The 24,581-nt window shown below is 39.5% G+C and overlaps 1 protein-coding gene and 1 long non-coding RNA gene across 4 annotated transcripts in view; both read left to right on the forward strand.

Moving 5' to 3' along the window:
- The window catches only part of LOC131232663 (uncharacterized), a 143,496-nt gene that overhangs the window by 13,144 nt on the left and 105,771 nt on the right, over window positions 1-24,581 (forward strand). The window contains exons 2-11 of one of the 3 annotated variants that reach the window (XM_058229057.1): window positions 464-783; window positions 873-967; window positions 2,620-2,719; window positions 3,141-3,245; window positions 3,410-3,572; window positions 8,150-8,270; window positions 8,396-8,458; window positions 8,637-8,717; window positions 8,884-8,978; window positions 9,083-9,233. In XM_058229057.1, coding sequence (XP_058085040.1) covers window positions 600-783; window positions 873-967; window positions 2,620-2,719; window positions 3,141-3,245; window positions 3,410-3,572; window positions 8,150-8,270; window positions 8,396-8,458; window positions 8,637-8,717; window positions 8,884-8,978; window positions 9,083-9,233 — 1,158 coding nt within the window. In that variant the 5' untranslated portion in view covers window positions 464-599. The remainder of the gene's footprint in view (window positions 1-463; window positions 784-872; window positions 968-2,619; window positions 2,720-3,140; window positions 3,246-3,409; window positions 3,573-8,149; window positions 8,271-8,395; window positions 8,459-8,636; window positions 8,718-8,883; window positions 8,979-9,082; window positions 9,234-24,581) is intronic. The other 2 variants (XM_058229059.1, XM_058229058.1) reach the window with 2 other exon arrangements.
- LOC131232664 (uncharacterized) lies at window positions 3,579-7,361 on the forward strand. Its single transcript, XR_009164902.1, has 2 exons — window positions 3,579-4,210; window positions 6,860-7,361. It is a non-coding gene; the product is annotated as an uncharacterized LOC131232664 (long non-coding RNA).

The raw sequence follows: 24,581 nt of genomic DNA on the forward strand, positions 1-24,581 counted from the left end.
AAGCTTCTTAATAGGTATATGATGTACATCATACTTTCTTTGACAATTTGCTTGACTGCTAACATCTATGCCGACATCCATGTTATGTCACTGTCTTCTCATATGCTAAACCATCATCAATTGAGTGTATGGGGCAACAATTCAGGGCCTTCAGTCCTTGGTTAAGTAAGCATCTCTGCTTGATTGAAATATTTTCCTTTTGTTCACTGTGTATAAATTGCCTGTATGAGCAAGTTTTGAATCTGTAGCTCACATTTCTTGTTATAATTATGCATTGATTCCAAACTCCTGAGTTGACCACAAGTTTCAGTCACATTCGCATGAATCCCAACTATTGATGTATATTGTGAAGTGCTTGCTCCATTTCATGGCTAGGAGATAATACGATTGGCAATTACCATCTGCTGTTGGTTTTCATTAAGACACTTCTTTGTTCTCTGAATTACTGATTGCTTTTTGTCAGGTCAGTGATTGGTCAGGACAGAGAATATCATGTGATGCTATATGACCCTATCTCCATTAAAATTTGGTAAAAATTGGCTGATGTTCTGCAACAACACTGTGCAGTGGAGTGGCCACAAGCTTTAGACGGAGATACAATGTTCACGCCTTCTGAAACTAAGATGGATGCAACAAATACGTCCTTCGGGAGAACTTTGTTAGATGAAATTACACCTGTCATAATGGTGCTTCGGACTTCGCTCGTTGAAGAAGCTTGCCAAAAGAACAGCTTGAGCTTTGTCCAGATGCTACAACCATTCTGTCTATTTAACAAGATTGATGGTGAGTAATCTCTTCGCTTTTATTTCCAGCATGAGTAGACTCTGTTACAAACAACTTGAGCTCATTGTCTGGGACCTTTTTTTGTCCAGTACCTGTACGTACAGCAAGTGATCAACCCTATAGGTTGCAGATGTTCAAGTTGCGGTTGGCTTATGCTTCTGACATACACCAGAAAAATGTCGGGGTACTGTGTACTGCACCACTTTGTTTGATATTCAGATTAACTTCTTTATCCTTTTCCACCTGAATATTTTGTAATCATGAAACTTGAAACAGCATAATATTGATCCATTTTTTTTTTTTTTTTCCAGTCATCTTTGGTCCATGAATCTGCCTGACTTAATTTCTGAAATTTCTCTTCACTGTTTAATGGTTATTTGTTTCTGTTTTGATTTTGGTAAAACACATCCACTGAGAGAAGTGTAGAAAATAAGAAAAGAATGCCCAACAAAATTTGTTGCTTAAAAACTCCCTCGCAGCCTGGAGAATTTTTATTGAGCATTCCCAGCTTACGGAAGTTCCAGAACTTAATTGTTCAAACATCTGCTTATTGCAGTAATTCAAAACATGATCACGGGCAATATCTTTGGCATTTTGATACGGATTGCAACAAACGTCTTTGCCAAGTGTAAACGCCTCCAATAGCTTCCATTTATTCTGGTTCATTTCACCATCGATGTACCATTGTTATGTTCGTTTGAATCAAAGATTATCCATCATCATAGAATCGTTGACAATGTGGCAATGCCGATCTACAATTGGAAGGGAAACGAAAAGCCACATTATATTTCAGGCCTTACTTGGAAAGAAATTTGGGGTGTCAGTGCTCAAAATTGTTTTAGAAACTGGTTGGTGGTTGCCTACGAAGTGCATGGGGGATCTGAATTAAAGTTGCCCTTTTAGAATGCTCCGCTACCGAAGTTCTTTAACGCCCTCTTTTCTACCATGGAAAAGACTTGTTTTCCGCAGATATGATGTTTTCCACCCGCAGATATGATGTTTTCTGCTGTTTGCAAAAACAAAAGCAGCTGTGGAAATTGATTTCCATTTCCGTGGTTTTCCTCAAAAAGGGCAATTTCCGTTTCCTCAAAAAAAAAAAAAAAAAAATCTAAGAAAAGGAGATTTCCACATTTTTCAAGGGAGAACTCTTTACTTTTTGACCATTGACCTATCCATTTTTCCATAGAAATCATAAATGCTAGAACAAACATGTTATTTAGGTTTGTTTTCCACAGATTTTTATTCTCACAGATCTCCTCTGATGTCACGTTTTCCTTTCTAAACTACCTTTTGGATTCCACCAATCCAAACAGGGCCTAAGCTCTAGTTTGAGTTTTTGACAAAGTAATTGGCGTCTTCTCTGGAGACTCAACATTTACAGGCATATTATGACATGTATTTCTTTTGATTTATCCTTGTATCCTTTTCATCAAAGTTGTTTCTTAGTATGTAATTTGCCAGGGCATGGGGTCAAATCCTGGATGCCTGCTTGAAAGAGTGTCTTATTTGTTCTTTTGGTTCCATGTTGTCAGTCAGGATATCTGATGAGACATCTTGCTTCTGCCACATTGCACATTCCAATTGATCAAAAAACTTTGATACCACTGTTCAGTTTGGTACCCATATTACTAGATCTATCATGCTACACTGTAGGGTCAATATTTTGACATCTCTCCTGCAGTGGCATCATACTTTTTTGAAAAGTGAAACACTTGGGTGCCAACTCCTGTGATGATGCCTCTATGTAAATGGTCATTTCCTAGCCTTATATTTCTCTTGATGGATATCTTAAAGCTACTGATTGAGATGTTTCTTTCATAAATTTCTCCCCAACAGGTTTTGGATGAGCGTTTGAATCATTTGGTCAGTAACGCTAGTGAGGAAGATCTTTCTGATTTGCAATCTGACCCTCCACAACTTGAAACTGTGCTTGCTAGTAAGGTTTTACACCCTTTGTTTTTATCTGGGTCACTAGTATGTTCACTAAAAAACTTCCGTTGAATAGGATTGCCTGCACTTTAATAATGTCAATGTCTCAAATCTATGGTGGATCAAGTCATGATTTGCTTAAGCAGCTTCTCAGCTACGACACAAATTTCCAGGATTTTGATAGATAGAACATTATCTCCTGTAATCTCCATAGCTAGTTAACTGAAGTGGCTTTCTTGAGCATTTGGTATTAAAAGAATTACGCAGTAGAATGTAGACCAATGATCTGTAATGTTTCATTTTCACTTTTCATTCTTTTCCTATGAATATAAAGTGTTCTTTTGGACCCGGTGTTGTAGACTCGCATGATCCTTCAAAGGCACTGAGCTGGACTTGTCTAATTGGTAAGTGGTAATTTTTCTATGCAGTGGCCAAATCTAAATCTCAGCCATCATGGTTTCAAATCTTCAATAAAGAGCTTCTACGCACAGTTTCCTTTTCAGAACATGAAGCCTTTGATCATCCTGTGGCATGTGAGCTGTTTGTTTCTTTTGTGGATAACCTTTAATTGAAGTTCATTGATTGGTTGATTCTTTTTATATGATGTTAACTTTTATGGTTTATGATTATCTAGCTCTAACATGTCAGAATAAATTGGCACTTATTTGTAGCTTTTTGTGTCCAACTTGATATGCAGGCCTTTTGGTTGTATCATCCAAGGATGAGCGACCTATCAACAAATTTGTTGACCTTTTCAATACAAATCAGCTGCCTTCTCTTCTAAATGAAGGTGCAATGGATCCAAAAATTCCGAAGTATTATTTGCTAGTGCATGATAATGAAGATGGAAGTTCAGAGAAGTATTTTGTCTTGATCCCTTCCATTTCAGCATATAGTTTGACTTTTTTCCACTTTCGACACCACATTTTTTCAGTATTATTTTTCCTAAACTCTATTTTGCTTGCTCTTGCTTATGAGGCTTCATTATTGCATTGAAATCAATTCCGTATGTAATGAATGTCTCATGTGACTGTTCAACATTAGAACTCATCACCAAATGAACATTATATCCCGAATATCTGTGATGGTGGTGGTTGATGACATTTGATCCATGGAATTACTCATCACCAATGGATTTTAGATGACTTTTGAACTGAGAAAGTGCTTTGACCTTGATTGGAAGTATTCAAATAAGAGTTTGCTAAGCCTTCATGCAATCCTTAAACAGCCACCTTTGGCCTGGTTCACTCATCAGGCAGGCCAAGTGTGCATATCAAATGTGGACCATTGATAATTTTTTAAAGATTGTTCGGGGCTTTAAGAAAGAAGAAGAAGGAGAAAAACAACGTTCATAGATTTCATCCATGTATGTCCCAGCTGATGAGTTAATTGACCTGATTCTTGGGCTTGGTCATTTACATGGAGGGGCCCGCCTGATGCACGGCACACATGTCCCATGGATGTGTCAAGTTTGCACACCTATCTGTGTAGAGGAGTTGTAGGCTAGCAATTTCTGTTTTATTATTTCTGTGCAATTTTATTTTACACAAACTTTTCATCTGTAAGTAATTTTTTGTTGCATAAATCTGAGGCAGCTGTTTTAGTTCCCTACCTACCAGAATCTATTTAGATACAGCAAAGAACTTTGTATGTTTTTGTTTGTTTCACATGCTTCAAATTGCTTCAGCTCACTGTAATGTGTGCATGTGCTATGCAAGAGTTTATTGGCTCTCAGTTTGGTAGAAAAAAAGGAATTGACAATTGGACTACAACTGGGCTGGGCAGGGTTGTGGCTTCTCTATTCTGAGCTTGGTCCTCTGGCTAAAAATCTGTCCGAATCCCAAGTCTGCACAGCTTGCTTGATAAGTACTCAAGTCCAGCCTGGTTTCATCACTAATGAAGGACTTCCGTTGTATGAGGTAGCAGAGAGAGGGAGGGTCCATTCTTTCTCCTCTCTCTCCATCCCTTTATAGCAGCTGCTGGGTGACAATGGTTGCCAGTGCAGCGGCTGTGGCTACTGCTGGCAAGGTATGCCATGACGGTAATGGTGTCTCTCTTTTTTGTTCAAAGAAAACTATTTCGGACTGTTCCTGGGCTGTCAAGGGAGCAATACGGGACTGTTACTGTCCATTTTTTTCTTAACGGCTGTTTCAACCCCATAACGCGTAATGCTTACAACCGTTACTGTTACGTAACGGCCGTTATAGCTGTTATGTAACCGTTTTGGCATACGATGACTCCTGGTAAAAGTAAAAAAAAAAGAAGCAAATTTCTTATTTTTTAGTTTGCTCAGGGCATAAGCTATCTTAAGGTGCTCAATTACTTCTAAATGGCAGTTTACCAAACTTTTGTTACATCAGCAGCTAATTTGTTGCTGTTAGCAAGAAAAAGTAACTTATCACCATGTATGTAAACCTGAGCTAACCATGAGCACTCTTGTGCCGCCATTGTCACTGCTCGATACTCTGCCTCTGTCATGACAAGGCCACTGTTGACTGCTTCTTATTGCAGCAAGAAATTGCACCATTTCCCAAACTGTGAACATCCATCGGGTCAAAATTCTTATTTCTTTCTGAATCCCCTCAGAGGCTACCCCTTGTTGATTAGCCATCCTCAACGTCGAATGGGTGCCTTTCGACAAATAGTACACCTCAATTTCAAATATTGATAGGGATTTGTCCACCCGTCTACAATAATTATTTTGACGGTGCCATTCGCTACACGCTTTGTCAATTTGAACCCCGAGTTGAAGTGACTTTTGAAGGCTAAAAGGCGGAAGTTGAAAAGAGAGGAATTAGGTGAAAGCCGATACTCTTATTGATCGATCAACTTCATTTCTTGAAAAAAAAAGAAGAAGAAGAGAAAAGAGGTCTCACTAAGGGGGAGAAGCAAAAGCCAAATGCCGCAGCTCCTAGGAAAGAGAAGGCAAAAATGGATATTAGTAAAGCCTGCCACAGAATTGAGTGGGGTTTCTTTGTTGCCGTCCTTCGAAGATTTGGCTTTTCCGAAATATGGGTACCCATTGATATTGAATCAATTGAAGGCACCTCTAACACTTGTTCCACTTTAGGAAGACCTTGCGCTATATCCCCTGATCTCGATGGCTTGATTGGCTAGACTCTAGGATTATAGGCATTATTCAGCAAAATTAGTGAATAATATCAGCCATTCTGAATAGATGCTTTTTGTGTTTTCAAGCTGAGGAGACAGTGGACCACCTGTTTATTTCATGCCCATTCACTTTGAAGGTGTGGTTGCACTCCCTATCAACTTTCACCTTGACATGGCTCATCCACAAGCAATGTCAGGGACCTTCTTTGGGCTTGGCATAGGGAAGGTCTTCGAGTCAAGGACGGGAGCAGATGGCATATCTCCATTCCAGTGGTTTGGTGGGCAACATGCCAAAATGGGCCGAGAGGAATAGACGTTGCTTTCAAAACTCATCCCTGTCAATTGAAGTGGTCATAGCTGACGTTTCTGCTTTTGATAATGAATGGGGGACCCTTGTAAAGACCCCAGGGTGATGAGAGGAGTTTTGTTTGATATTGGTTGTTCAGTGAGCCCTTGGCTCCGCCCTCTTTTTGTTCCCTTTGTATTCCTTTCTCGCTGGTTGCTGTCGGCGGGCGGGCCTCTAATAAAATTTTCATCTACCCTTCAAAAAAAAAAAAAGAAATCTCAGTTTTTGGCCATCGAAGTGTTAGAATCCAATGTCCACCAAGTAGGAATTAATTTCAAGCACTTAACTATAAATTTCCAGCAACTATACTGAATTCATTAAAATTTAAAAGTTCCCTTTTACGGCTGATAAAACTGCCACATACATTCCTAGGTAACATCAAAATGGCCCCTTAAATCTTGGCCATTTATTACATATAATCTCAGTAGTTATAACTCCTAACCAGTGTTCGATGTATCGACATCGCTACAAGTTTCGCTGGCCGGAGATATGGAAACAATATTGATATCGCCAATAACTGGAAATGCAGTGAAACATTTGGGAAAACAGTAGAATTTTTTAGTGAACCTTCAGGAGAAGCTAAAATACATGTATTTGCATATTTAGGAATCAAAAATTGCAAAAAGAATGCATACGTAATAAGTTTCCATTTAATGGGAGACTAAAGCATGTGCTGTTGTGAGAAATCAGTCCAACCATCCATCCAACCATCCAACCTTCCATCCAAACATCCATTGATTTTCAGAATATCAACAATGGACAGTATTCTGCCCAGAAATCGTCAATAACTGGAAAGGAAATGAAAGACTGTGGCCTCGACATCGCCCATGTTGCTATAACGATAATATCGCGATAGTATTGATATTATTGTCGACAAATTGAACAAAACATACAACCATGCACCCATAAAAAAATGAAATGATTTTTTTCAATAAACAGATTGTTAGTGTTGTAATAGGTTTTGGTTGATATTATTGTCGAGTTGTATAGGTTTTTAGCTTTTGGTTCAGCTCTTTCTGTTGAATTTTTGCTTTTTGCTTTTCTTGTTTGTGTTTTTCTTTTGTGCTTTAATAATATTTTCAATCTTCAAAAAAAAAAAAAGAAAAAAAGAAAAAAGAAAAAGAATCTGACAGAGGGTTGATTACTAATGTGAGTGAAGTAATGCAGTGAAGCCGGTACTTGATGAAAGAAATATATAAAAAAATTGTGCCTCACATAATATGTTGCAACTATCATCAGTTGCTACCTAGGGAATTATGAAAAATGCATCTAGAAAGACAATGACACATATGCATTCAGAAAAAAAAAAAGAAAAAGAAGAAGAAGAAGAAGAAGAAGAAGAAGAAGAGCCAAGGTGATATGTAGGTATGTGAACCATGATGGACAAACTTACAGAGCATTCTAGAGGCACGATAAGGGGGTGGAAGTGCGAGGTGGATCGAGAGTGTTCAAGGGCTTATGTGGAGCTGATAACAGTTTCTTGCATGGAGAATCTACCTCTGGGAGGGACTTTTCTCCTTCTCTTTTCTAACACTATAACATCCATTTTAATCTTCACCATGCGTCTTGTTGGATAATTTGAAAGAATTTCTTCTGTAGATTGATTTCTATTCTAAATGCTAATCATTCACCATCAGTTATTCATTGTCAATTTTTAGTACTGGTTAATGATATGGGGAGTAAATGTTTCATTTTTACCTGTCTTTCTACTGAATTTGATCTTATATCATGAATTAAGAAGTAAATTGCTCTCTGATACACATGATATTGCCTCACTCCCAAGTTACTAATTTAGTGTAGCTAGAATTTTCTTGTTTTAGCATAGCTGGAATTTGCGACTGTATTGGTACCCATATTTTTTAAGCTTTCATGTGTATCATGAATAGTGTACTTCATTGTTTTCCGGATAGTCCTATTAAATGATATGAGTATTCATGATCTTTTTGATTTTTTCTTTATTTCTGTTTTTATGGTTTGAAGGGCGAGTGGCGTTTTAGCGGAAATGAGGAGCACTTTTGGCTCAAATGATTGTAGATTACTGTGCATCAACTCTGGTCAAGGTGTGGTTGGAGAACAAAACGATAATATATGGATGCCGTATGTAAGTTGAATTTTGGGACCATATTTTTTTTTTTTGGCACTGATCGCTCTTCATTTCTAATGGACTTTGTACATTATTAAAGCCATTAAATTGCTTCTGTAATCTTGTATTTTCTCGTATCACAGAAAGCAGATGCTTTGCCAGGTCAGGATATTGGCCGTCTCCTGAATATGGATGATCTCAATGAGGTAATCACGCAGCAATACCTTTTACATTTTGTTCAAGAGGATTTGTGCTGGTTGGTTCCATCCACTGATCATTCATCCTGCATGCAAAGTTTATTTGGAAGCGCAGTCCTTTATGCACCACTTCTAATAAGTATTTTGATGAGGAAACTTTTTCCATAATTTTTATCTCGTGAAATAGATAAAGGATCTGATGCAAGATCTATCATCCAAACATATCATTCCGCACATGGAGCAAAAAATACGCCTGCTCAATCAGCAGGTATTGCTTATCCTTATTTGGTTGGTCTTTGCAGTTCAACATTATCTGGAACTTCTCAAAATATCAGCACCACATTCCTATGTTGTTTTCTTCTCTCAAAATATCAGCACTGCATTCCTATGTTGTTTTCTTCTCATTCATCCCATTTAATCTGTTTTCTCCTTAGGTTTCTGCTACAAGGAAGGGTTTTAGAAACCAAATAAAGAATTTGTGGTGGAGAAAAGGAAAAGAAGACACAGTAGATGCTCCTAGTGGCTCTATGTAAGATTGTTGTTGAAGTATATTGTATATACTTGTTGTGGTGCAGAATGCCTTTTGTATTTGTTTTTGTTCAATCTGATTCAATTTTATATTCCTTGTTCAAGGTACACCTTTAGTTCTATTGAATCTCAAATAAGAATCTTGGGCGACTATGCTTTCATGTTACGAGATTATGAACTAGCCTTGTCGAACTATCGATTACTTTCCACTGATTACAAGCTTGACAAAGCCTGGAAGCGCTATGCCGGTGTGCAGGTATGAGCAATTCTGTCCTGTAGATCTTCAGTTTCCATGGCATTTTCTTGGTGATGAATTGCTGACCTCTAGAACCTCTTTCCTGCTCCTCCGCTGCTGATTTTGGCTTAGTTATTTGATTCTGTTTGTTCCTCTATTCAATTTATCATCATTGGGATACATATATTTCTTGGATTCACTCGGGCCATATTCTTGCAGCTATTTCCTTGAAGCTATGAGTAGGCATAATCAGTAGCCTGCGTAATTAGCTCTCATTTGAACATCATAAACAGTACCTTGAAACTTCAAAACTGTGATAGCTGCATTTACCCCTTGATAAATTATGTAGGTCGTATAATTAGTAGTTCTTATTGGAACATCATAAATATCAAGTTTAAAACTGTAACCACTGCCTTTCACCATGGTAATTAGTAACTTTTCAACGTTTTCTATAAAAGGCTTTAAAAGTGAGTGCAAGGAATCACGTGGTTGTCAAAGTTCATTTGAACTGAAAACGCTTCAGTTCTGGTTGAACCCCACCCAACTGGATTATCTGGTCTGATTTGTAAAATGTTGGTTATCATTACATGTTATAAGATTGGGTTAGAACAACAATTGAGATTAAAAGATTGATTAGGAGAAGAAGTGTAGTAGTTTTGTTATATTCATGTTTTTTAAAACTAAATTAAAACTCGTCCTTTCAGATTAATTTTCTGTGGATTTTTTGAATGGCGAATGCATTTTTGTTCGCATTGTTTGGAATTGGGTCAAGTTATTTCCCTTGAGACAAGAAGAGCAGAAGGAATAAATGGTGGATCAACAAAGGCATACTCGGCTTTGAGGGCGAAAGAGAAGTGAACAAGATGAATGACTTATCCGAGGTTTTTAAAGGAAAAAGCAACCGAATGCCCAAAATTAAACTCATGGCTTTGTTTGAAAACCCTTAAGACCTTGTTCATGTATTGAGCTAGAAAAAGGAAGTTTCAAGGACCTTGGAGAAGAGGTAGAATGAGTTTTCTATTGGATTAGTTGTTGATTAGGACAAACCATCCATCCTTGATAGACAAGATGTCAATGGAGAAGAGACTAGAGACTGCCAAGGAACAGGCCACAACAATTGTCCAGTGGTGATGCTTCGCTTGAATCATGCAAGTAGGGTAAACATTTTTGTGCTATTGCTAAGGACCAAGTTGAACAAGATGTATTGTGTTTGTGTGAGAAAGGAATAAAAAATCCCTACTCATATGTTAAGGGACCTTGGTTCTGTGTGAAGGAGACGCCCTGTTTCTAGGGAGGCACTCAAAATGCTTCAGAGGATGTGGAGTCATCGTGAGTGAAGGTGTGGCAAATTCTATCTCCACTTAGGGTTCAAGTGTTTGCTTGGGCTAGAATGGCAAATGAAATCTTGACATTGGCGGTTGAAGAAGAGGAGCATTGCGGTTCCAAACAGATGCATCATGTGCAAGGATAGTGAGGAATCGAGGGATCATCTTTTCTTGCATTTTATTATGAGAGAAGTTTGAGTTACTTCTTTAAACTTTTTGGATGTTTCAACCATCAATGCTTCCCTCTCAGATCTCTGTGGGGTGGAGAAAAGGTTTATTTCATACCCAAGTCAATATTATTTGGAAGATAGTTCCTTCGGCTATTATTTTTTTTAAAGATTGAACCGAAATTATATTAAAGGGAGCCGAAAAAAACTAAAAAAAGAGAAACTACAACAAAGAAAATTGAAAAAAAGAAACTAAAGAAAAGCAAAGGGCAAAGACAAACAACAAAAACCCAAAAAACCTGCTATGCAACTCAAAGAAATCCCTAGAAATTCCCCTGAAAGAACTGTACATAGAAGCCCCGAGAAACAAAGCAGAGCTCAATCACAACCCTGAAAAGAAAACTATCCTAACCCAAGAAAGTATAGATAAAGGATCTGTTAGAAATCTTGAGCAAGGAGGATCATTTCCTCGGAAGTCTGCGAACTTGCTTTGAAACGCAACAAGGAGAAGATTTGTTGTTGAAGCAGTGCGAATTTCTCTCAAACCAGATAGCCCAAAGGTGGCCATCAACGACAGCCGCCAACAAGCCTTGAGATCCTTGTCAATGAATCCTCCATGCCAGGCAAAGAGAAAGTTGGGAATTGAATGTGGCATCATCCAGTGGCAATGGAATCTGGAAAGGGAGGAAGCCCACACTTCAGCTGTAAAGGGGTAGTGTAGAAATATTTGGGAAACGTTTTATGCATGAGGAGGTGATTATTTGGCAAAATCATTCCTCGGCATTGAATATTGTCCATTGTGAGAGTCCTTACTTTCGTGAGAAGCCAGACGAATGCTGGCACCAGTGTTTTAAATAGCGCGTAGCGTATAACATAGCGTTTGGCCCTCAATATATTGTAGTGTAAGCTACATAGTGTATAGCATAAGCTACAGGATACATAATATTTTTTAATTAAAATAATAGAAAATATGATAAAATTTATAAAATGCATATTTCCTATGAGTGTTTGACTGCGAATATGGATCGTCAACCGCATATTTCGATGCAAAATCTCTCTCTCACTCTCTCTTTGCCTTCAAACATCTCTAAGTGTGACCTTTTTTTTTATAAAAAAATTATTGAAACATCACAAGTTCACAATATGGACCACAATTTGGATGGTCTGGATTGATCCAAGTGCTCTATCCACGATATGGAGCACAATTTAGATGGTCCAAATTGATCTAATGTAGTGCCACGTGTGATGGGGATGAGTCACCACCATTTTAAAATAGGTGTTGAACTAGCATACAAGAAAAGCTAAAAAAAGAGGAGATTTCAAGTAGCATATGCTGCTTGTGCTACACTGTACACTATGCTACATGCTCTGTAGCTTACACTAATGCCCCGTAGCTTACGCTACTAGGGAGCTACATTATCTGCGTATGCTACACGCTACGCTACGGGCGCTGCTGAAAACACTAGTTGGCACCTTAGGAGGAGCTTGGTAAAACCAAAAGAAGGAAGGAAAAGGAGTTGTAGGAGGCGAATTCCCGATTTGAATGGAGCTCTAGAAAGATTTAGCAGAGAACAGGCCAGAAAGAGAGAGCATCCACGAAAGTGAGTCTTTTGAATCCGGATTGGGTTGAATTCCTTGCAGCAGCTTAAGTAGCTCGAGGAGATCGAGAACTTCATTGTCAAGGAGAGCTCTTCTATTGGGAGGATCCTAGAATCCTAAACTGATAGAAGAGAAACAATCAACCACCAAAATAAAAAGTTCCTCCGGTCATTTAGGGGATTTGGGAAAAAGAAATCTCAGAAACTTCCAGGGTAAAGTCGTCAGTGGCATGATCTAAGAGGAAAACATTGTTCATGCATGCAAGTTGGGCATGCTCATTCTAGAATTCAAAGGGCTTTCTCTTTCTAATCTTATTCAAGCAATCGCAAGGAAAAATTAAAAAAATCTAGATGCATGGGAAGGAAATAAACATAAATCTCTACATGCATCTCAAGAAGAAAAGCTTCAAAGTTGATGAAGACTGAGCCACCAATATGTGAGGAAGACAACATCAAAGAACTTGCAACCTAGGCTAGTCTAGAGAGCCCCCTTGTAGAGGAAGGTCTCCCCTCTCCCAAAACCCTAGAAAAACTTGGCTTCAAGAGGGGTCTAGGCACCTTAAACATGGGATCTCCATTTAGGTCTCTACTTGAAAGCAAAGCCCCAATCCAACTACAAGATTGCCATTGGTATTCATGTAGTTAATTAGGGTATTCGCCCACATGGAACTCTCCCATTGCAAATACAAATGATGTCCATCCCTCCGCTTCATCATTACCGTACCATAAGGTGAATGCAGGCCTCCAAGTGTGCCCTACTTAATGGAATTTGAAGATCTACTGTTGAATAACCAAGCGGTGACAATCCAAAACTAACCTTTTAACCTTTTATTAGTAAATAAAAAACATACTTCCTCTTTTAAAAGTGCTATTTTGAGAACCCTTTTGACATTAAAGATGGTATACTAGTATGACTAATTGAAAAGTCAATTGAAACAACCTAATTCAAATTTGTGGAGATGATCCTGCGAGGAGGATCTTGACCCCTCGATCTTGGGGCAATGAGCAATATTTGAAGTATCGGTAGCATACTATGTATTACACCCTTGGGATACGGAAATTTCATTTGGAACAATGGGAAATATTGCTTGTATTGTGTAACATATCACAATCTGAATGAAACATTGTGGAAACTTTAGGTATATGGAGGAATTTTTTAGTGAAACTTAAAGAGATGTTAAAAGACATGATTTTACACACTTAGATTCAATGCATTACAAAAACAACTATGCATCCAAGCATAATAGTTTTTCATTGTTTAGGGCACAATGAAGTTGTTCTTTCTATATTCCTAAGTTAATCGTTGTTCTTTATTGTATTCTTTGGCTTGTCTATGTTTGAGTGGTTATTCTAATAAAAAATTATTCATAGCCCTTAAAAAAAATTGTTTGGGGCACAAAATAATGCGCCGATGGACAAAGCTATGCAATGGAATCCCTCTTCCATCTTGATTTCTCCTCCAAATTCGTGTTTTGATGCGAAACAATTCGAATGGAAGGACAATGAGATCGAAAATAGGGTGAGACGATGTGGTGACAATGGGATCGAGAAAAGCGACGAGATTGTTCGAGGTTGTTATCCAAGGGATGATCAAGAGGAAGGATACGAGGGAGATCTATGCGGAGGGAGGTGCACAAGATGATTTACTTGGAAGTTCCAGAATGGGTTCCAAATCGGGGGATGTTCGTTTGGGTTGTGGTAGGGATCGCTGGAGATTGGGGGAGAGAAGCATAGGGGAAGTAGGGAGAGGAGAGGGGAGAGATAGGGGAGAGAGGGGTAAGGGTAGAGAAGTAGGAGGGTAAGAAGAAAGGTTAAGGAGGGCAGTGTAGTGGGGGGAAAGAAGAGGGTATAGGGGAACAAGAGAAGATAAGGGCAAGTGGTGATTCATTGCAGGAGAGTGTTGTCGAAGGCTTGAGGATTAACGTTTGTGTGGCTGGAGAAGGCGAACAATCTTTTGAGGGTGGCTACTTCATTGAATGGAAGGAGCTTTGACGGGTTGAAGCTGTCCGTCCCCAGTGGGCTTGCTATGTGCCAGAGGTGGTGAACCGCATGGCCGCTATCGAGGAAAAAACAATCTAGGGATGGGAAAGGGGATGAAAGGAACAATAGGGCAATGGAGGAGATGGTCAGAGAAGTGAACAAGGGGAGGACGACGGTTGCTCCTGTAGGTATTTGGTGTCTAACATGCTTCCTAGGGTAGCGTAGGCTAATGTTAGGTTGTTGAAGAAGCATGCATGGGAGCATAGGGAAGAGAAGTTTTCGGAGCAAACTATTGTACCAACAAGATAGTGTGGAGTGATGGCTTCGACGTTGATCCTTTAATATGGGTGAACCTGTTAGTGGTTGTACTTGCTCAAGATTCTCTACAATGGAATTTGATGGCAATTTTGAAGCTTGGGGCATCCATTGAAGGAGTGTAATGGTGGTTGCTTGAATGTTGAAAGGTGGGGTTTGAAGAGAGCATTCTTTGATTCCTATCGGAGAATGAGGTTTGGTTGTCTCTCAAGATGAATGTGTAGCTGGATATGTGCCATATCCATTCTCGACGAAGGGCCGATGAAGAAGATATGGAAATGGATTAGTTGGTTGAAGCTGGGCTAGGAGGATGTTTGGGTCCAAATGTGAGGATTGTCATTAGAGCTATGGTTTGGGAAGACATTTGCGGCGATCAACTCTTATTGCAATGAGGTCCTAGCTATATATCCTGCATTTGAAAGCTGGGAAGATATCTCGATGGTGAGAGTTTGTGTGAGATCTCGACGCCACTACTAGATCAGATCTCCATTATTATTGGGGAGAAGGTGGATGTATGGGTGATGGAGGCAGGAGAGAGGGGGTTGTCCTTGGGATGCTGGTTGTTGGGAGGGGGCCAACAAGAGCTGTGACTTGTAGCAAGGCAGGTGGTAGTCTGTCAATGGCATCAGGAGATGTTGTCTGGTTGTTAGGCTGGGGCGAGTAGAGCATGCCATGCGACACGGTGCATGGTAGTGTAGGGGGACAAACTTTAATGATGGTTAGGTTTGCGGAGGCGATGTGGTAGGAGAGGGGGCTTGCCTGGCATATGGAGGCTCGAGAATTAGGCTTGTAGAAGAGGAGCTTGAGCTGATTGATAGGTGTCCTGAGGTTGTCAGGGGGAGGCGATAGATGGTGTGGCGACGCTGGAGATAGTGCCACGTATCTCAAGCGAGGTTGGTGGTGTGTGAACCACATAGGGTCGACCTCGGCTTGCGTTGAGATGGCGACATTCTCTTCACGTGCGACGATTCGCTTTATTCATCTCATGTGCGAGCTCCAACCCTTCTCTTTAAATGAGTACACTTAGTCTCCTATGTCTCTGTTGGTCTGCGAGATGGAGGAGAATGCTGGTGGGGGGTGGAACCTTTTGCCTGCTCAGATCATTCTACACTCGAATTGGAACCACAACTTTTGACACTAGAGTTGAAGGCTTGTAAGGGAGAGGAGGCAGGGAGAAACGACAGGGCGACAAATGAAGCTGGAAGATTGGTCTGAACTATGGTGCATGTTCCCCAGCAGGAGCCATTGGAATTGGAAGTTTTGAAACATGGGAGGGATTCGAGGGAGGCGTTGGACATTGCTCTGCTTTAGGTTGCCATTTGGATGCAGTGGAGCTGCATGCTCGTCTTGAGCAAAATGATCGTCCCAAGAATTGCGTAGTAGGTAAAGGGGAAGGAGGTTACCCAAGGGTGGCAAGAGAGAAGGAATGGATCGTGTAGGTTACGAAGTGCGTGGCCAAGAGGATAGGTGTCTCCTTCGGTGACAGTGAGGATGACTACATAGCGCTATTCCAGTTTATTGACGTGCAAGGGAAACAGAGGAAGCAATAGGTGCAACAAAGGAGGACCTAGAAATCTCCAAAGGGCTTAGGGAACTTGTAAGTCTTACCTCTGCCGTCAACTATGAGTCAAGGAGTATTTCAGTGGGGACATGGAAGGGCAAAGGGGGAAGATCAATGCAAAATGAGGATCTTAAGTTAGAAATTTCGAGGCTTGGGTTGCTAGCAGAAGAGAGGGCAAATCAGAGACGTGTAGTAGGTTGAAGGCTTGGGTGATTATGCTCCAGGAAACTAAGCTCCATGCTATTGATTGGAAGATGGTGAACTCTGTGTGGGGGATAGAAGTCAAACGATTGGCTGTCCTTAGTTCAATAGGGGGAATTTTTGTTGCTTGTGTTTACCAGATCTGGGTTAAGGAGGACTTCTGGTGTGGGTGTTTTGTCTCGGTGATGTTGAAGGAGGTGGTGTTTGCTTCTGCTAGTTGTTCACGATAGCGTACGATCTGAAGTAGGTAGTGAGGAGGCAAGAGTTCTGGGTGGAGCTCAGTTCAACCTGCAGGAGATTCGACAGCTCGTGGTGTGTGGGTGGGAACTTCGATGTGATTAGATTCACATATGAAAATTTTAGTGGGGCTAAAATCACGTAATTTGCAATGTTGTCATAATCGTTATCATATCGTAAATCGTAAAGGGTTCTGAATTGTATTCGTATCGTAAATCGTAAGATTTTTTCAGATTTTCATGAAACATGTCATAAAAAAGTATAAAAATTGTATAAAAATAAAAACACATCAATCATCCATTTTGTCACGAATATGCAAAAAACAAAAAGATGTATCATGTATATATGATGTATCATCATGTCATAATCAAGTTCAAACAATAATCCATTTCCCCATCCCATGTACATGTAAGTTTTCTATACAATTTGAAAAATAACATTTTCCCCATAACCATTTACATGTATAATGCTCTATTCACTTGTTTCTATAATTCAGAAAGTAAATAAAAAGTCCAAACAAATCTATTCTTCGTTGGTTGCACCATCCTCCTCCTCATCACCAATTAGGTTAACATTATCAACATCATCTTCATCTTCAGAATTTAATGTTGAAATAAACTCATCTTTCTCATATACTTCTACTACTTTTGCTTTTCCGTTTGCCTTTCTTTGAACATCAAGTTTTCTAGGACTTACAAAATAATTGTTGCAAAATTCATTATAATATAAGCTAATAAGCTATTAATTAATAATTATAAGACTACACTATAGGATTAAACATTGAGAATGCGAGTCATACCATGTCGCCCATCTGGTTTTGATGTGGATCCGCCTACACCTTGCACATTCTCTAAAGCCTTCAGCAAAGCATTCAACTATGTCCATCCAAGTGTTATTTGTAGGAGGTGCGGGATCCTCTTTTTCCGTGATCCATTCATCATCGGATTCCATATCTGATAAACATATACGATCAAGCCCTTGGTCCGCTCTTTGCATGACAAACTTCGAGCTGAAGATTGTATTTTACAAAGACGAGCTCATTCAGTCTTTGTTGCTCAAGTCTATTCCTCTTCTTTAAATGTATCTATAAGCCCATGAACATAATAATATAAGGCTATTGGTCACTAGTGAATTCATAAGTTGATTAATGAATTCAATAATGTCTCACCTGCTCAAAAGTGCAACAGTAGCACCACATGTTAAACTTAATATACGAATAGCCAGCTTTTGCAATTCTGGACACTCATCTCCGTAAGTCTCCCACCATATACGTAAAACACAATCATATATAATTTATAATGGGGACATCAGAGGACCTACTCTGGTGTATCAGAGACAGAGACGACCACCCACATTAGCTTAGCTTTCTTTGCGGATGTGGATGGGAGATGAGTTCCAGATGGGGCCCACTGGGCCATTTTGAAGACTCCACATGCATTGGACGTGCATCAGGAAGACTCCACTTTGGGATGATGCCCATGGGCTGCTTCGGAGACCATTTTAGTCATATGATTTTTATTTTGCGTTGATCCGACCATTGGATCCTGTCGATCAGGTCATTGGGCCGTCAAATCTTATAGATCTGGGTCCCTTGGACTCTGATATTGCTTTATGTTTTTTTTTTTTTTTTGTTATTTTTAGGATTTATTTGATGGTTGAGATTGATAATAAGTGTTTTAGTTTTCTTATTTTGTATGATGGACCATTTCACTTAAGTGAGTGACATAGTTGCAATTATTTCGAATTTTTAATTATAAAAGCACCGGCGGGGGGAGGTCTAATCCTAGTGGTGTTATTGAGAAAAAAGAAAACAGAGAAGCTCTCTTGTGTGAAAGAATTTTCCTCACTATGTTTTAGGGTTTGTAAGAAACCGTCCATTCCAATTGAATTGTGGAAGGGTAGAAGCTTGTTTGGCAGTTGATTCCCCAAGGTACATCATTCCTCTTTCTCTTCTTCAGAATGTTTTCTTCTTTTCCTCTTGTCTTCCACTTTTCCCTTCCATTACAACCTTCAAAATCCATCAAAACCCACTCAATCCTCCCTCTCTTTCTTCTCCTTTACCTAGACACATGTGGGCCCCCGTTTGGGGTTTTCCCTCTTTGATTTTCCTCCAAAACTCCATAATCCCTAGATCATTTGAATCCCTAAAAACCCCATTTCTAAATCTTCATCCATGAATACAAGACCCTAATGAAAATCAGAATTTTTGTGATACTTTTCCCAAATCAGAATTTTGATTGCATCATCGTTTATCTACGTGGTTGTTGAAGTCCTCACTTCCAAGTGGGCCACTCTTGAATTATTTTATATTTTTATGCACCGTGATGTGATAACGTGTAGGACCTTCGTGTTATAAATCTGAATTTTTGAATCTATTATGTGGTTATGTTTGATTTTACATGGTGATTGCTGTAATTAGTGTGTAAAATGATCTCTCATCTTCCATCCTAGGGAAATTTCCATCATCTTGCATCAAATTTGGTATCGGATCCTAGGTCTAGTGTAGGGTAGGTGTTTGACAAAATTCCTATATCCATAGTAGAACATATAGGTCGCATATAGCTTGCTGAATTTTCTGTTTTGGCTTGCTGAATTTTCTGCTTGGATATTTTCAAAGTCCTATATTGCTGGAAATTTCAGATTTAGTGACTTTAAGACATGTAGTTGCTGAATTTTCAGTTTTAGCCTCATTAGAATCATTCTAGGGTTGTTCATAGTGTTTAAGGTACTAATAGTCATCATACATAGAATACAAGTGCATCATATAACATCACATTAAGGGTCATCAAATCTAAATTTTGCACCGCATTCATAATATAGTACACATTCAGTTAGGATGTCTCTCATTAGCATTGTTTAATGTATGCAAATGTGAATAGGTTGTGGTTTTGGTCTATTCCCCACCATGAACCATGATCAGACTACCGAGGCTCTCGAAAAGATGAACCGCCATTTGACGACCATTGAGACGTATAATAAGACCACTGCCGCGTAATTGACTGCCCACAACCAGCGTATTGCGCAGCTAGAAGCTACCTCTCACAGTACCCCCACCATTGGGGAAGACCACCAGTCTCAAGCAAGAGAGCCAGCTGATGAGGACCCAATTAAGCAGGGTCCAGTCCCAGTAGAACCCATTAGGGGTCGTAATAGGAACTTTGGTAAGGGAGCAGGTCATGTAGGACCGCGCGCCCTTGCGCCTCGTAAAGAGTCATGGGATCGTTATGGCCTTGAGGAAAGGGTTGTGAAAAGTGTAAAGGTTGATGCTCCCAGTTTTGATGGTCGCTTGAACCCGAAGCATTTCCTTGATTGACTAACTGACATGGACCACTTCTTCGAGTGGCATGATATGTCAGATCGCCGTCGAGCGAGGTTTGCTAAGATGAAGTTGATAGGTCAAGCCAAGTTGTTCTAGACCAATACAGAACGGAAGACAGCGCCGTGGAGATGAATCCATTACATCATGGGTTAAGATGAAAGAACTTCTTAAAGAAAAATACGTCCCGCTTTCCTACCGTGATTGCCTTTGGATCAGTGGCTGTCCTTGAGGCAAGGGTCGATGTCTATATCAGATTACATTGAGGGATTCGAGGAGTACATGATGAGATGTGATGTCGACGAGTCCCCTGCTGTGACCCTGTCTCGTTTTAGGACGGGCATGCGCCTTGAGATTAGGTGTGAGCTCCTCCCTCATGATGTTGGTACACTAGAGGATGCCAACCTTGGGTTAGAGGAGCTTGAGCGATACCTAGTGCAACCGACCATGAAGTGGTTTGGGTCTCATGATTCTAGTGGTAGGGTTGCTCCTCAGGGAGCCAAACGTCCCAAACCTAACCTTGGGAGCCAAACGAAAGCCCCAACTGGTGCTCCCACCTATAATAGAGATAAATGTTTTAAATATCGACGATATCGGCCGATATATCTTTTATCCCACCTGTGCGATACGAAACGCACAGGCAGTGTCGATATATCCCACCTATTCGATCTAGTGCGCATTTTCAATTTTTGATCCATGTTTTTTTTGCAAATCACGTTAAACTAGTGTCAAATGGTTACAAATCTATGATTCTTCATGTTTTCCATGAAAAATTATGGATTTGGAACTTCGATTTTGAGATTTGGGGGAGATGGGTCAAGTTGTGGACAATTGGGAAAAATACAAAATTTCTCAATTTCTCACAAATCAGTTGCAATCTTTGTATCTAAACACAAAATTAAACATGTATGTAACTTTATCTATTGATTCTTCTTTTGCTTTTGAATGTATTGATTGTGTTTCCATACATGTCTTCTTATGTTCATAAATTATATGAATAAACTTTGAATATACTTGCATCAGTTAAGTTGGAAAGCGCATATATTAGGACCCCATACAAAGGAAACCCCTATTATGTGCACTTTTTTTGTAATGTTTTTATTTCTAAGTGTGTATTGATGTCTTTTACAACAATTCCTGAAGTTTCATTGAAACATTCGACCAATTTCCCAATGTTCCCATGTTTCCCACCAACAACGATACATTACGCGATACAACCGATATATCCCATGCAATAACTGATATTTATCTGTATCCCAAGGGTGCGATACATTACGCGATAACGATATTTAAAACATTGACAGAGATGTTAAAGGTAAAGGTCTAGTCAGCATAAGTTCAAAGGGTCTATGCAATTGAAGGTTCCACCGTTGGTCTATGATTTCCCATATAGCCGAATATCGCTTCTTCACCTCTCCCAAGTTTTTTGCTATAGCCTCTTTCGCCTGATCCATCACTTCATAAATATATCCCATGGCTAGCCTCTCATTTGAATCAACTAGCCGTAGCACCTTGACCAATGGGAGAGTGGTCTTCAAGCAAAACTTGATAGATGGCCAAATATCTACATCGGCCAAAACTATGTCTTGAACATGCTTCCCCTTTGTGGTCTTGGAGAAACTGCTACCTTACCATTCTTTGGAGGTAAACATTGACATCGGGCCAATTCTATTTTCATGAATGGTTTTTAAAGTTAAGTAACACGTAGCAAACCGTGTTACAACCGGTTGAGTCAACTCTCCCTTTGCATCCTTTCTCGTCAAATTCAAGACCCAACAATGTTTGTAAATATAGATCGTTATGGCCCTTGCTTTCGCCACTGTCTATGAATGAACTTGTAGCTTTCTAATGTCTGCAAGCATTAGGTCTATGCAATGGGCCGCACATGGAGACCAAAACAATGTCTTCCTCTTCTCCATTTACAACTGACTCACCTTCACATAGGCGGATGTACTATTTGTAACTACCTGCACAACATTCTCTTCACCCACTTCATCAATCACTGACTCAAGCAACCCTAACAAATTGTCCACATTTTTTGAAATATCAGACGTATCAATAGATCTTAAAAATAGCGTACCACTTGGACTATTAACCAAATTTTTTTGTAATCGACTGATTCACTCCATCGGTCCACCCATTCGACATAATCGTGCATCCGGTCTTCCCCCATTCCTTCTTATATACATAAATAGATTTCTCTATCAACTCAACCTCCATCTTCAAAAATTTATTCCTCATTCATGATATAACGAAAGCTTCAATCCCGGCTCAAATGCAGCAACCGCTTCCATCATTGGTGTGAAGAATGGGCTCTTTACAAGGTTGAATGGTAGAGCATTCACTTATAGGAAACACGAATTAGACAGGCACACGCTGTCTCTATCTCCCTTCATCTAGATTTTGTTTAGAGTGGCTTATTGTTTTTCTTTTGGCACACTCTTTCACATAAAATCATCCATTTTCTCCTTCTTTTTCCACCACCCATTTCATCTACATCATCAATTATAGGAAACCTTCCAACATCATATTCCATATCTTCTTCTTGCTTCTTCTCGCTAACATTACCATCCAATAATTTCTTGAATTTTTCTGCTACCTCATCACCTACTTGGGGACATGCTACAACATTCTTTTTTTTGTTCGGGCTAGGTGATGTTTCATTCGAAACACACCTCTCCAATATGCCTTCCCACAAAAATTGCATTTTAGGTGGAAATTATTGTTCTCATCGATCTTTGAACAACACTCCTATGTAAGATCATTGTCCTTCGTCTTCGATTTCTTTCACATCTTCAATGCTCAAAATGAACCAACAAGTGACAAGCCAAGCCTACATACATATTAAGGAAAAAACTATTTAGGCCCACACAAACATAGAAGATTATAAATTAATTAAAAATGAGAGAAAACTAGTTTTAATTTGGAATAAATGAGAAAACTCTTGAAAAAAACTATTTACGGCCACAAACTCCAAATCTCACCAATCTCTCCAAAGAAAGAAAAGTGATATTATAATGTATGTGGGGCATTAATAACTTTTAAACATAAAAGCCCTAAAAAAGAATAGCAAAAAAACTGAAAAAATCGAAATATTTTATTTTTCTTTTCTGGAAAACCCATATTTTCACTAATATATGAAAGAAATGAAATAGAAAGTAATAACTGAATATTTTACATGTATTCTTACTTATTTCAACATAGAAATCAAATGCAACAAGCGGCGTTCGATGCCGTTGAGCGACGAAAAAGATATCTTGATTTCTTTCTCTATGTTTCTTATTGTCCACAAGCTCCAAAAGTCCCCAAAATCTTTCAAAGGTTGCAAAAGATATGTTTTTCTAAGGGTGGGGCCTAAATACACTTTAAAACAGAAATTCCTAAAAAAAATTTGCAAAAAAGAAGAAGAAGAAAAATAATGATTTTTTGCCTGGGCGCTGTCGGTTTTGGAGTTTGATTATCGAATCGTACGATTCAGGATCTGATCGTACGATTCAGTTGAAGGAGTTTTTGAAATGGATGGAAAACCATGAAATGGACTTATCGCTGGGGGAATGAAGTTTTCCTAGTTAAATGAGCAAGATGTGGCTGTCATAATCAGAATTGACAAATTCTTAGTGTCTCCAGGGTGGATTGAGCGTTTCCTGCTTGTGCATCAGTAGGGCTTGCTAAAGGTGGTGTTAGATCATTGCTTGATCTCGCTGGAGGTCGAAGGTTGAGGAGGAAAATGGGCCCTTGGCCATTCAGATTTGAGCTCATGTGGCTGGAGGTGTAGGGCTTCCCAAATTTGATAAAGGAATAATGGGAATCGTTTGAGGTTGTTGGCTGTGCCGGTTATCGATTAAGTTAGAAACTTAAATTGTCGAAACAAAGAATCAAAGCATGGAAGAAGGCGGTGTTAGGGTCTTTGGGAAGTTGAGATGGAAGAAATCCTAAAGGGTATTGAAGCGTTTGATATAAAGGTGGAAGCAATGAATCTATCGGAGGAAGAAAAGTCCTTGAGAATCTATCTCTCTTGAATACTCTAATTGTCTAAAGGAGAAAGAGATAGTGGTCAAGGGCCACGCGGCTCAAGGAAGGGGAGAAAAATATGAGATTCTTCCAAAGCATAGTGAGCACTCGAGCTAGAAACAAGGCTAAAGGCCAAGTCTCAACAACTTGTCATTCAAGCACTTGTTTGATGCCGAAAACGATGTGTTGGAGATCTTGTTTTTGAGGAAGAGGTTAAGGCTACAGTTGACTCTTTGGGCAGGGACAAGACCCCTAGGCTAGCGGTTTTACTTTAGCCTTCTTCTAAGTATTCTGGGGAGTTGTGAAAGAGGGTGCGATGAGCTTCACGGCAGAATTCTGTAAGAAAAGTTGGCTATCAGATGGTTTAAGGGCCTCCTTTATTACAATTTATTTTGAAGGTAGCGACTGTGGATAGCCTAAAGGATTTCAGGCCAATCAATCTAATAGGGGGACCTTACAAGATTCTTGCAAAAACATTAGTGAATAGATTTTGAAAGTTTGTTAAGAGCATCATATCTAATAGTCAAGGCACTTTTATCGAGGGCCACCAGATCATGGATAACACTCTTACTGCCCATGAATGCATCGATTCCTGCTACTAGGAGGGCAGAAAGGTATCATGTGCAAGTAGTGTTCGAAGTATTGGTATTGCTACAAG

This window comes from Magnolia sinica, chromosome 18, assembly GCF_029962835.1.
Source record: "Magnolia sinica isolate HGM2019 chromosome 18, MsV1, whole genome shotgun sequence".
Classification (NCBI taxonomy): Eukaryota; Viridiplantae; Streptophyta; class Magnoliopsida; order Magnoliales; family Magnoliaceae; genus Magnolia; species Magnolia sinica.